Raw genomic sequence first — 13457 nt, 5'->3', positions numbered from 1 at the left:
TCACTTATATAAGCCCTGAAATAATCAGAGGAAAAAAAAAAATCAGAAGAGAAGATCTAGTATCTGCAAGAAATTTGACGTAGCATAATCAAGTCTTAGTGCTTCTCAAGCCCGTTTTAATGATTTTCCTATGAGTAAAAGCCCTTAAAAAAAGCAAAACAGTTTGACTTAATAAATTAGTGGGAATAGCAATGCTAAAAGGAAGATTTTACTAGAATATTCAAATACATTTATATAACTACAACATTAGTCTAGTAAGGGATACAACACAGTACGTAGAGAGAATAACCAAAAATTTCTTTAAACATAATAAAGATTACAAACAGGTTATATATGTATATTCTACAGAAAATATTCTCCGATTAAGCACAATGCAAGCCAGAGAACATCAAGTGCTGTTCCAGTGAGATAACAGCAGCTTTGAGAAAAATATATGAAAGCCAGCTGTTCATAGCACTGAAAAAACTACCATAATAATTCTTAAAATACACTAAAAGACTACCAGATTCAACATGGTAACAACTATCTTTGGTTTCAAAGTTTTTTTGTTTTTATGTGAACGGTACTGAATGGAAAACAGGAGAAGATTCAAAGTTACCTGAGACACTGCCTCTATTACTCTGATGGACTAATGTCATTACTTTGACAAAGCAAGCTATGGGAGTTAGGGAGGCTCATACCAAAAAAATCTCAGGAACACTACTCATGGCAAGAACTAAAGGAAGCATAGATGACTGGCATGGCTGCCAAGAGTAAAAGGAGAGACAATATTAATAAAAAAAGCCTGAAGTTTTCACTAAGGACTCCACACATGGTAACAAACATGTCTAATGATATCCTAGGCAATAAGACAACACAAGCAGTTTCAAATGCAAATAAGCACAAGGAGAGCAACTATTGCTTGGTTTTTATTTTTTGTTTTTTTAAACAGACTATCAACATGTCAGGCCTGCTGATGAGTTTCATTTTGCATCCCATCAGTTCACATGGATCCACGGAGTTTGTTTTCAACAGGTTTAGCAAGGCAGAGGGACTGTTTGAAAGCTGGCAAAAAGTAGTGCTGAGACTTCCCCCCCCCACCCCTTTTCTTAAAGGGAAGGATCTTTCAGTAGAAGTAATTGTTAAGAGGTCTTTACACAAAGGTTCCAGGCTTAGGTGGTATCACACCACTTCCGTGTGAAGACACAACTTAAATACCTGAGACATTAACATGACCATTAGTTACAGGATTACACACAGATAATGATTTACCATCAAGTGGACTGTTCTCCCACAAATCATAGCATGCTTTAATAAATTAGTGCACCACATAATGCATTTTTTTCTGTTTCAGATTAACACATAAGGATACAAAGAATTACATACAATAATTTCAATATGCTTTCTTCCTTACCTCTTCATTGTGAAAGACAGTGGTTTTGAATCAACATTTGGAACAGAAAATTAATGTCAGCATTTAAGTTCTTTAAAACCTCTGTAAAAAATAGCTTTGTCTTACCATGGCTATGGGTAGTTCCTGGGCTGAGAGATGGTTGGAGTAACTCTTTGGTTGGAGTAAAATAGGCTTCTTTCCCCTGGCGCTGGCTCATTTTTCCTGGAGTTAAAAGCTGTGATTCATCGCTGTTTGTTACCACTGCTGAAATACAAAATGGATGCTCATTCAATGCTGTTATGTGCTTGTGCATAGATTTCTATTAACAACTTCACTGCTATTTATGAAACTGGTATTCAAATCCTGTCTTGCGAAATCTTTCATTCTAGAAAATGAGGATTTCAAACCAGAGATTTGCTTTGAAAGGGATGGCAGAAAGAAGCTGACAAGACTGGTCTAAGACATGAGGCAGAAGATGAAAAAAAACTAGGAGGAAAGGCTGCCACTGAATACAGATACAGCACTGAGCTGTTACTTAACTTCTGAAACCCTGCTTTCTTCATCACTTTTGTGATAGTTCTTGGTTTAGCCACAACGCAGCCAAGCCAGGAAATTACTTGCTAGATCAAGCTGTGCCACCATCCCAGAAAGCTAAGATGAACATATGTATGTACACCACAAGAAACAAGTCTTATTAATAAAGATCATGTATAGACTCTGTCAAGGCAAAGGCTTAAAGCAGAAGAATTACTCTCGAACCTTATCAGTCTGAAAGACCTGTCTGACATCTTCTAGCTATTTATAAGATCACCTGGCCAGGCATCCTGTTTACAGTGGCTGTACATTTCCTTAAGCTGCACACAACAAAACTGTACTTTTTTTCATAATGGAATAATGGCTGACTCGGTAACACCTGGCCTGTGGAAGTAGATATACCGACAAAAAGAGATCAGAGGGGGAACAATAGGTGCTTGCTAAAGAAGAGCCTGCCTAAAAGATTGGAACTTATATGCTGCTCATTTTAAGAGTTCCCAAGCTTTCCTCAAATCGTTTTAAAAGTTCAGCAGAAGATCTAGTCAAAACAAACAAGTTCTATTTTCTGGATGGACTCCGCGAAGTACAGAGGCCCTCTTCTTAGCTTGATCAGTACTATTATTACAGCAATGGAAACATTTTTTCACCAAAGCCTAGAATGAACACAAGACAGTATGGGGGGGGGGGGAGGTTCTTGAGTATCTCCAAAGAAGAGCAACGGAGCTGGTGAAGGGTCTAGAGCACAAGTCTTACCAGGAGCAGCTGAAGGACCTGGGGTTGTTTAGCCTGGAGAAAAGGAAGCTGAGGGGAGACCTTATCACTTTCTACAACTACTTGAAAGGAGGTTGTAGCCAGGTGTCGGTCTCTTCTCCCAAGTAACAAGTGATAGGACAAGAGGAAATGGCCTCAAGTTGCACCAGGGGAGGTTTAGATTGGATATTAGGAAAAATTTCTTCACCAAAAGGGTTGTCACACACTGGAACAGGCTGCCCAGGGAAGTGGTGGAGTCACCATCCCTGGAGGTATTGAAAAGATGTGTAGACGTGGCACTTGGAGACATGGTTTAGAGTTGGACTTGGCAGTGTTGGGCTAACAGTTGGACTCGATGATCTTAAAGGTCTTCTCCAACCTAAACGATTCTATGATTCTAAGAAGAACGCAAGAATGCCAGGATACACACCTGTACTATTTTTCTACATCAGATAAACCATCTAAAGCTCTGCTCTGGACAAACTATACCCTATGCAGACTGCTGCTCAGGAAAAACACGTGAGGAGATGGACAAGGGAGGTAAAGAGCTCATTTTACCAGGTCAGAGTTCAAGTCTGTCAGTGCCAGAAGGCCAGCACTTCAAAGCAGTAACTGACTTTGCTCTTCTTGTAGTACCACCAAACTAGCTTTTTATTGTCCTGCAGCTACAAGTAAGGGAAAAGGGGGGAGCAGGGCAGTTGCTGAAGTCTTGGGAAGGGACTGTACCACAAAAGGTCTGGTATCTGAAATGAAAAATAAAAGGGGGTGTGGGGTGTGTAGAAAACAGCTGCTTCACAGGCTCACACAAAAGGGGTCCCTGCGAGGGGAGCGAGCTATACCTGTTTTAAAAACATTTAAGGTGCACCAAAGTAGCACCAACTTTCAATCAACTAGCTGAAAGCTGCTCTCAAAGAGCCAGCGGCCACTTAGCTTCACAGGGAAGGGATTTCACAGCCCGCCGTGCTCTGCGGGTGCCCCCGGCCGCTGCAGCGGGCAGTGCTCCAGCTCTGCGGGTGGGCTCCTCGCCTGCGTCGAGTACCTGCTCCGCAGCGGGAGCTGCGCTAACAACCCTTTCTCGAGTGACCTGTGCAGAAGGCTCGTTTCTGTACGGGCAGCATGCAGCATGGCTAACTTCTCTTTAAGCTTTAAGCTTTGGGAATTCCAAAGGTTTCTTTAAGCTGTCAAGACATGATCACTTCTCAGGCAGTACTTACCCGTAATTTGCAGCATAAGCAAACTCTGCACACAAGTTCTACCAAAGCATGAACTGAATTCAGCGATGTTAACTCGGTAACACCCACAGGGTTACAAGCTTCAAGTTCACTATTAAATTCATGCTCCTGCATTAGTCTGCAGACTCAGTTTGGGTCCTGCCAAGACTGCTAGCACTAACAAAGGCTCCTTTCCTAAAAAACACAGTTTATGTATCACCTAACATAGAATATCTTGTGGAAATCACTTTGCATGCCTGGGGATTCAAGATGAACTTCTTAAATCAAGAGGGCTTTTGAGAAATTCAATCATCCTTCAGCTTTTATAGATTAGCAGTAGAGTTTTAAAATCTCCTTTTTATACAAAGCATTGTAAAAGTACTAAACAAACGGAAATAAATCAGTTAAGTACATAAATGTCTATCCACCACTGTAGCCGCCACTAGGAAGAAGTTGTCCTCTTCCTTCAAAATGCCTCATCCTGATGCTCAGATGTTTGCTTTGGGTTGAGGGGAAAGACAGGGCAAGGCAGAACATTACCTGTTGCTTTGAGCAGGGGACAGTGAATAAGATTACTAAGAGGCTTTCATCTTTTCTCTATAAAAGACTGACTAATGACCTGATTTTTAGAGATGCCTGTACAGTCACAGCTGTAAAATCAGCAGGACCTTCAGGAAGTTAATGATCTCTGTAAAGATATGCCAAGCATCTTATGGCAGGAGCTCTGGAACCTTAAAAGATAGAGATGGAAACAAAGAAAGCTATTACAAGGAAAAGGAAAAAGTGCTTAGAAAGGAGAGAGGAGGGGGAAAAGTTATGCTCATAACAAACCTGAGTTTTCAAGATGCCATTAAATCAAACACCTACCACTCGGAAGCAGATCTTTTTAAGAGCATAGATTTAATTAGTACCTATTAATAGATAACTCAGCAATTTGTAGAGGCTCCTTGGCTGCTGTTTGTAGCTTCTGATGGATTGATTTTATAAACACTATAAAAATGTACGGTACATACTTATGTCATCCATTTACTGACAATGTTTGACAGTCCTATAGCTAATTTTGAACTCATCTGAAGCACAGAATGATTTTATCCTGGAATTTCATTACATTCACAGAATAAAACCAACAGTGATCCTGAAAGAGATGAATGGTCATTTACTCTAGTGACCTTGCTCACTTGTGAAATAAAAGTTAGCACGAATGAATAAATGATGTTTCTAGTCAAACATGTTTTCTTATTTGCCCAAAACACCAAACTGAAACTTACAGTTTTAGATTCACTTGTCCCCATGTACCTGCAGTGAAATCTTGGCAAACTAATCAAAAATGTAAGTCTCAAAAACCACACTCAGTTTCTGACTAACCTTCAAAGCACTCACACTTTCTAGTGAGTTTTAGTGAGGACAATCAAAATATGATTTTTTTTTTTTTTTTTTTTTAAATGTTCCTGGGGAACACCTCACTTACAGAAATGATCAGAGGGCTGGAAGATGTCTCCTATGAAGAAAGGTGACAGAGTTGGGGCTGTTCAGCCTGGAGTAGAGAAGACTTCAGAGAGACCTCACTGGAGGCTTTCAATATACAAAGGGGGCTTATAAGACAGATAGAGAAAGACTTTTTACCAAGACCTATAGCAAGAGGACAAGGGACAATGGTTTTAAACTGAAAGAAGATAGATTTAGATTGGACATATGGAAGAAATTTTTTTACTACGACGGTGGTGAGGCACTGGAACAGGTTGCCCAGAGAGGTTGTGGTTGCCCCATCCCTGGCAGTGTTCAAGGCCATGTTGGATGGGGCTTTGAGCAACCTGGTCTAGTGGAAGGTGTCCCTGCCCATGGCAGGGGCATTGGACTAGATGATCTTTAAAAGTCTCTTCCAACCCAAACCATTCTATGATTCTAATTCTTCTTGGGTTTCACGTGCCATCTCTGCAACTTGAAAGATGGATTTGTTAGGCATATGCTCAACGTGTCTGACAAGACCTACAATAGTGTGGCCAACCATTCCTTTCACTCAAAGGCCTCAAACTGGTGATTCATTTTTAGATTTTCACTCAGGCTTCAGAGCACTCATTCAAGAGAAAGATGACCTCCGTTAATCCCTTCCTTTACCTGAGTGAGTTTAAACCCATACCATCTACCTCCTCGAAGATGAGCAGAGGGTTATTTTAGAGAAGAAACATCAATTAGTAAATATCAAAGCCTCCTCGCAACTCTTTGGAGGGCACATTTCAATACCAACAGAACTATTAGAGTTGATAATACATACTTTGTTCCATTTCCACATACTGGCCATCAAATTACTAAAATACAGTTTGTCAGTATGATTCATGCATCAGAAGAAACACAAATTGTGATCTTTACAGCCAATTTATTTCATCAGATAAAGCTATGAAAAAAAATTATATCTGAAGTGGCAGATTCCCAGTTCTTCTGTTTCTATAACGAGCATGTGAAAGTGCCTACACTCTTGAAAATAGCACAAGGACATCAGATATAGGAGAAGGTTTATTATAATTCCATTCTGCATTATTTTTTGATCTCTATAATAAGTGGTATCAGCTAATACCATGGCTTCTGCACAGATTTCTCACTAAAAAGAAAGAATTTGTACCTGCACCTTTCCCACATACACAGACTCTTAATCCCAGGCAAAATTATTCTGCCAATCCTACGATCATACTAACACCCACGAACCAATGGCACTAATAAGTCTTTGGCTGTGTGCACACACGTATATACACACACTGAAGTTTTCCCTATCACCACATCAGATCCAATCCTTATTTGAGTATTACAGTATACACACCTGTTCATTTCTGAAGATGTAAAGTTATTGAAATCAAGTGAAACATATAGCACTATAAACAGACAAGCTAAAAAATAAAACTGTTTCTGAACCATTATTTCCATGTCTTTATTATCTATACTACAATAACATTTGAAGGTTTCATTTCAAACTGATAAATATATCTTTTTCTCTTCCAGATAAGTAATTTAAAAGATTTATTTTTTTCTAACCATGGCTGGGAGAGGTGAAGAATACACTTCTCCCACTAACAAAAAAAAAAAAAAAAAAAAAAAGGGGGGGGTTAATGGAGGGAAACATTTAGATGAGTAGTATGCCAGGTAAAATACTTTTCCAACAGTAAATTTTCATTGTACTTGAGCTTCTCAATTACAGTATGGAAGAAAACGTAGCATTTAGCCCAGCAGCCTATATGTAAAGATACATGCTAACTATTATGAACATATGTGCAAACATACTGTAGGAGGGGGGAGTCACTTACTTGATGGTCCATGAGAGTCTCTGTTATCACCATGATGCTGTGTACACATACAATTGAAGAACGAAGAACAGCAAACATAAAAATCCAGGCCAGGAAGAAGCAAGTGCACAAAAGCAGCAGCAGCGGGAAAGAAGAAGGACAATGAAAACAGTGTTAGTTCATAACTAAAATAAAACATGCACCTCAATACCAAAGGCAAGACCTCAAGAGACTTAGCAGTTCAGAAAAGTTGAAGCAACAAAACTGACAAATATGCTTATAGAGAAGCCATTATTAGAAGCCATCATCATATATGGTTAGTAAACAGCAACTGCCCCAACTGCTAATTCTGAGTGGAACCTCTCCATCAGCAATTTAGTGCTCACATAACTGGATACACAATATATTTTAAGAAATTTTTAGCTGGACTGTTTTCAGAAGACTAAAGCTCTGAAGAAAACTGAAATAACACAAAATTTGTTTCCAAAACTGCCCACTTAAAGACAGGTGTTTTGGAAAGACAAAAACTTTTAAGCCATCAGTAATGTGCGAGCACCCACCAATGCCAGATCCAAGCCTAACTGTTTTTGCACACAAACACAAACTTAGAAGCCACAGACTCAGTTCATCTACAAACACAGGTAACATTTTAAATTACTTAGGATGGAAGACAAGCAGTGCAGTTTTAAATTTAAGAGGATATTTTATATCAAAGTATTTCCAAAGAATCAAGTTGTATAAAAAAATTATCTGTCCCACTGAACGCATCAAATATAGGCACTACAGGAGAGTAATTACATAGTAGTAGTCTGTAATCCTTTCTGACATTTGATCTGGAATCTTCTATAAGTCATTGCTACCCTAGGCCATAAATCGGAGCCAAGATCCCACTGTGCTCCACCGTGTACAGAGGTAAGGTAAGTTCCACCTACATCTCAAAGGATTTACTACATTTGAAACCCACGAATAACAGAAAAGGAGGAGAAAACAAGCATACTGATCAGCATAAATATTTGCTCCTTAAAAATAAAATAAATCCAAACATGCTGTATCTTCTGTATCCCAAACAAAAAACTTCTGCTCCAGAAAGGAGATAAATCCTTGCCCTGCCTTAAAGAGGATCCAATCTTGCCTCTCTGTTATCAGTACTAAACAGCAGGAATCGTAAAAAAGAAAAATAAAAATATCAGCAAGCAGGAGTCTTGTCTTACACTCCTGATCTCAAAACACAGATTTCTATCCCTCACAGTTGCCTGGGGGTGTTAAACTGACACTGCAACACGCAAATGTAAAGTACTGCAATAAGAATACTACAATTGCAGTACACATCATTGGAAAGGTGAGGGAACCCTTCTTTCATAATTTTGCACTTTCTGGAAATGGACTTGATTAAACAAGAGAAGCTGAAATAAATTATAAGTGCACTTGGTAAACAACCTTCTATCCCCTGTCAGAGACTAAATTTAGGTCAAAGAGTGAAACACTGCTAAGGGAACCCATGAACTTAGCAGACAGCTTTACATACTAGCACATGAAACACGTTCAAGAATTCAACTGTTTTCAAGGCAAAGTGTTTCTTCTTAATGTACAGGTAGCACGCTACAGACTAGGAAACAATTTGTTTGGACTGGAAATGTATTGCCCTACACTGGTTTTAGATTCGAGGGAATAGTGACTGATAAGAGAGCAAGATAAAGGAGTTTGCAGTAACTGTACAGAGATCCAGAAACTGACTGAAGGACTGGGAACACCACTATTCAGCACGGGTCTGCTTTATTTCACACTAAAAGTTGGAAAGCAAGAGAAGAGAACTGGAAAAATAAATTGTTAACAGACATACAGGATCAGAAGTTTGAGACTCAGACAGCATGTTCACCCACAGTGCGTACTTACGCATTGAAGAAATGGAGTGAAAAAGCACTGCAGCAGGTCCTGTCTCACTGCCTGCCTCTCAAGCAGCCTTGACCAAGATACAACGTGACACCACAGAGCAGGGCAATCTGTCACTCGAGACGATGCAGGGGCTTTTTTATGTAAATATTTTAGCATTGCATGGTTAATCCTATGAACTGGTACAAACAGCTCCTACGCCAGAGGCTGAAACACAAGCCTGTCTAACTCTGTCCCTGATCTTCTCCAACAGACATTCTGTTTACACACCAAACTGCCTCCGTTGCTGGTCAACCCCGTCTCTTGATTAGAACTATTTGGGCCTGTGTATTTACGTAAAACCTGCAGAATATATATTTTGAAATATCGATGCAAGATACTGAAATGAGACTATTTCAGCCAGAAAGACCTCTTCGTGTTCCAACAGCCTATTACACCTCTATCATCTGCAATTCATATCATTGCAGATCAGGGATTCAAACCTCTAAGGGAATAAAAAATGACAGTTTTACTACTTCAATGTTTTCTCTGAAAAGAATGCCCTCAGGGCATTCCTGTCCATTATCTTGCACAATTTTTTATTCTAAATATATAAAATTAAGAGAAAGATACACTTATTTCCAGAGACACAGCCTACCCTTATTTTCACATTTATTTAATTGATGACTTTGATTGCAGATTACAGAACAAGTCCTTTGATAAGGGAAGTTCTCAACACTACATTATTGATTTACCTTCTGCTGAGGCACAATTAGTTAAAAATGTTACCATCAAAACATACAAAACCTAGCCCTCCTCCCAGTAAAGTTTTAGATTAAGACTAAGGAATAAAACCAGCAATATAAACCATCAAATGAGATGGTAGCCATAATTCTGTTTTCATACAAAAGCAACTCTGTGCTTCAGAAAAATGCTATTTTTAGACATTCATTTCTCAGAAATAAAGCTTATAACAACTGCTACTAAACCTAGAATTATATCTGCCAATTTGTCCTATAAAACAAAATCCTTTTCCTGTTGAAGATTAGGGTAAAAGCAAACACATGTCACACTAGCATGTCTGAATCTCACACTACAAAAGATGCTTGTTAAACATACTTACTAGATTTACAATCTAAACCTACAGCTAAATTCTTAATAGAGTTTAAATGCACTTTTTAAAGCCAAGTTAGAGTTTTCACCCTGCTGAAGACAGACTTCCTGAAAGCAGTCTCTAATACAAGTAGATCACTAAGATTAATCACGTTACATATAAATTCAGGACCATGATCCCAGCCCGCAAAGCTGACCAGAGAAAAGGACCTCTATTCTATGCTTCAAGGAAAAAAGGTACTTCTATGCCTGCTGATGTATTTAAATAGCAAGGACTGACTGTACAAGTTATATCAAAGGCAACATATTTATGAAATACATGTTTTGGTGAAAATTAGTGCTGACTAGAAAGTTTTCTAAAAAAAAAATTATTTAGAAAAAGAATGGTTTACACCAAACATTCCCATGTAATGTTCTGAGTTCTGGGCCAGTGAGGCTTGTTTAAATTAAATTATTATTTTATAGAAAAATAGGCAAAAACTGTTCTCAAACAAGAACGTAAACTAAAGTGTCTACTATTTTGCATTGCTTTAATGGTGCCAGATTACAAAAGTAGTTTGCTGCGCTGTCATAACATTTGTGTTCAGATACAGTATATATCAACCTAATTATTAGACAGGAAAAGCATTTCATGTAAGACTTTTCTCCCTAGACTGATTCTGGAAAGAAAAGCCCATAACGTTAAGTTCTGTGATCTCCTCCTCTTTCTTTTACATGCAAGCCAAAAAACACATTAGAAAGCTGACACCTCTAAAAAGGGCTTTTTCAGGTACGTCCTAGAAACCCCCCAAAGGACTTAAACCATGTAGCAAAATGTTGATCAGTATTCTTCATGCATGTTCGCAATTCATGTATTTCATTATTTTGAATCAGACAAATGGAACTCAAAAAATAAATCAAATTGCAGCTATAAGTCTGGAATACTGAAAAATCTCAAATGTGACCCTTCAAACAATTTAAAATTCTGGGAAGTGTCAAAATTTGCATACACTCAAGGTCTTCAAAATTACTGGGTCCAATCGCTTTTAAAATATATGCGCATTGTTTTTTGTTTTTGTTTTTATATTTCAGTTTCAATTTTTTACTATGGTGTACACCAGACCAAGTATATTAGACTCCCAGATAAGCTTTCCAAAATGTTTTTAACAGCTGTAGCGCAACACAAAAACTTTACATTGTAACTGCAATTAAGATAGACAATTATCCCACTAAATGATATTTTGGTAAGACATGTTTAAAGTAGCCAGTCACAGTATACCATCAGTTAAAAAAAATTATTCTGAGATGACACTTCAGGTGCCTAAGTATATAGGATGAGAGGCAAATCTATCCTTACACTTAGCATTCTTCTGAAGCAGACTTGGTAAAACATATAGAGTCTTATTTCAAGATACCTTCTTAAAATCATGCTATTGTGAAAGCATGTCACAAAAAGAAAACTAGCACATTTCGAGTTACTTTAAAGTTTTTTGTAAACTGGTACTTTTTTTTTTTATTATAGGAAACAAGAAGCACAGCAACTCAATTGACAGTTTGTTTTTTTTTTTTTAAAAATATCCTATTGCACAGCTGACAGATGATACTTATAGTATATTGTGCCTGGGATATAAATGCATTGGCCCCACAACAAATCAACGGATCTGTTTAATACAGAAAAAAGCCAAGGATTTTCTTAGAGCACTGCATAATAGCTTGTCTCCAAATCCATCACTTAAGATAAAAACAGTGATAAAACACTTGATCAAATTAATAGGTCTATGTAGTAGCTGGACCATCACAAACAAAGTTTGTCACTAATGAGGTGTTAAACTTGAGCTTCACCTCAGTTACAGAAAAGATATCCTATTTTGCCTTTGGGAGGCAGTGCTTTGTATTAGAAAGCAGCTTTGGAAACTAAAAAACATTTCCTGCTTCAGCTATTAGAGTGCTTCCACATAACACAGCTTGTGGAAAAATTTAATTCTTAAATAATTTCAGCATTATGATGATGATGAAGTGTCATAGTACCCACTAGCCTTTCCTGTTTTTAAACTATGCTTAGAAAGAAAGAGCTGGTATTTTCACTACTTCAGAAATTTTATAATCAGCACAGTTTATCAACTCTTACAACTGAAATGACTCTGGTAACATATAATATTCACTCCTCCCACCTTTTCTGCTCCTCATTCCACCAAGAAATACCTTATTTTTAATTTTGTCCATAGTCACTAACTAGTAAAGTGCCAGTGAGTACAACTGAGAGGAATACCTTTTTCTTTTGGGACTCAGAGACACCGAGGATCAAATCCAACAACAAAATATTTCTTGACAACCGGTCCTTTTACCATGAGAATCTAGCAAATGATGGGTGATACTACATGACATTCCAAATGCATTCACCAGAAGAGTATCAATTCAAACCAAACTAGAACAGATTCAAGCTGTTTAATTCTTTCCCTGCAAAAGCACCTTCATGTTCATCCAATTACATGAAGCCACATTTAAGTTACTCACTGAATTTCTATCAAGTTCCCCATCAACCGGAACGGTCTCCATGCTGAAAGGGTGTGTTGTCTGCCTCTCTGTCAGTTAGAGTTCGTCCATCCTGCTACTTGAGATCCTGGAGGGGGAGGGAAAAAAAAAAGAAAAAAAAATTCACTTCCAATGGCTGAAATCCATTAAAAAGCTACACACTCTTTCTCTTCTATGTTTTAAGAGGGTAAATAGTTTCCTATTGTAAACTGTGTATATTACGGTTCCTTGCAAAACATGCTCATTACCTATAAAAATCAACTTTTTAGGAATGGAGAGAAGAGTTTCAAATGAAATGGCCAAAACAAAAGCTACTCACAGAGGCAAGCATTTACTTTTAACCACGCTTACATCAAATAAGGAAGAGTTATGCTGGAAGAATACAAGAAAAAAAAAAACAAGTCCTCAGCAGCACACCACTCCCACCCCACAGGCATGTGGACACAAGCTGTTTGGGTACATAAATGCTATTCTGGAGCAGTCAGAGTTTTGGGCTTCCCAGCATAACTCCAGAAACAGCCACATTTTGCTTTGTGGAACAGATACACAGAAATTAAATCATTTGTGCAAACCAGCACCCTCTGAGGCAGAGCAGGCGCTCAGCTGGCAGTCACCACACACAGCCAGAAAGCAATGCCTCGTTCTCAAGACACTTCCTATTTTACTTTTTTTGCTAGAAAATGAAAGCTACAATAAACCCTATTATTCACACCACATTTGAAGTCACCAGTGAGACCAGAAAACGGTTTGAAATCAAGCAAAACTCAGTGGAAAAAACATGCCTTAACTGTTCATTCATTTAGTGGGTTTCAGGAGGGAAGCACA

At 38.2% G+C, this 13457-nt stretch overlaps 1 protein-coding gene across 10 annotated transcripts in view; it reads right to left on the bottom strand.

The window, feature by feature from the left end:
- OSBPL8 (oxysterol binding protein like 8) overlaps window positions 1-13457 on the bottom strand; it is a 93792-nt gene that overhangs the window by 48006 nt on the left and 32329 nt on the right. For 3 of the 10 annotated variants that reach the window (XM_030002736.2, XM_030002735.2, XM_030002737.2), the window contains exons 2-4: window positions 12615-12720; window positions 7161-7197; window positions 1499-1636 (exon numbers count right to left, since the gene is read on the bottom strand). In XM_030002736.2, coding sequence (XP_029858596.1) covers window positions 1499-1636; window positions 7161-7197; window positions 12615-12656 — 217 coding nt within the window. In that variant the 5' untranslated portion in view covers window positions 12657-12720. Of the gene's footprint in view, window positions 1-1498; window positions 1637-7160; window positions 7198-9032; window positions 9303-12614; window positions 12721-12951; window positions 12998-13457 lie in introns of those variants that run through there. The other 7 variants (XM_041120442.1, XM_030002738.2, XM_030002742.2 and 4 more) reach the window with 7 other exon arrangements.

The sequence above is a fragment of the Aquila chrysaetos genome, chromosome 26 (assembly GCF_900496995.4).
Source record: "Aquila chrysaetos chrysaetos chromosome 26, bAquChr1.4, whole genome shotgun sequence".
In the NCBI taxonomy this organism is placed as follows: Eukaryota; Metazoa; Chordata; class Aves; order Accipitriformes; family Accipitridae; genus Aquila; species Aquila chrysaetos.
This window is presented reverse-complemented; position numbering and strand designations above follow the sequence as displayed.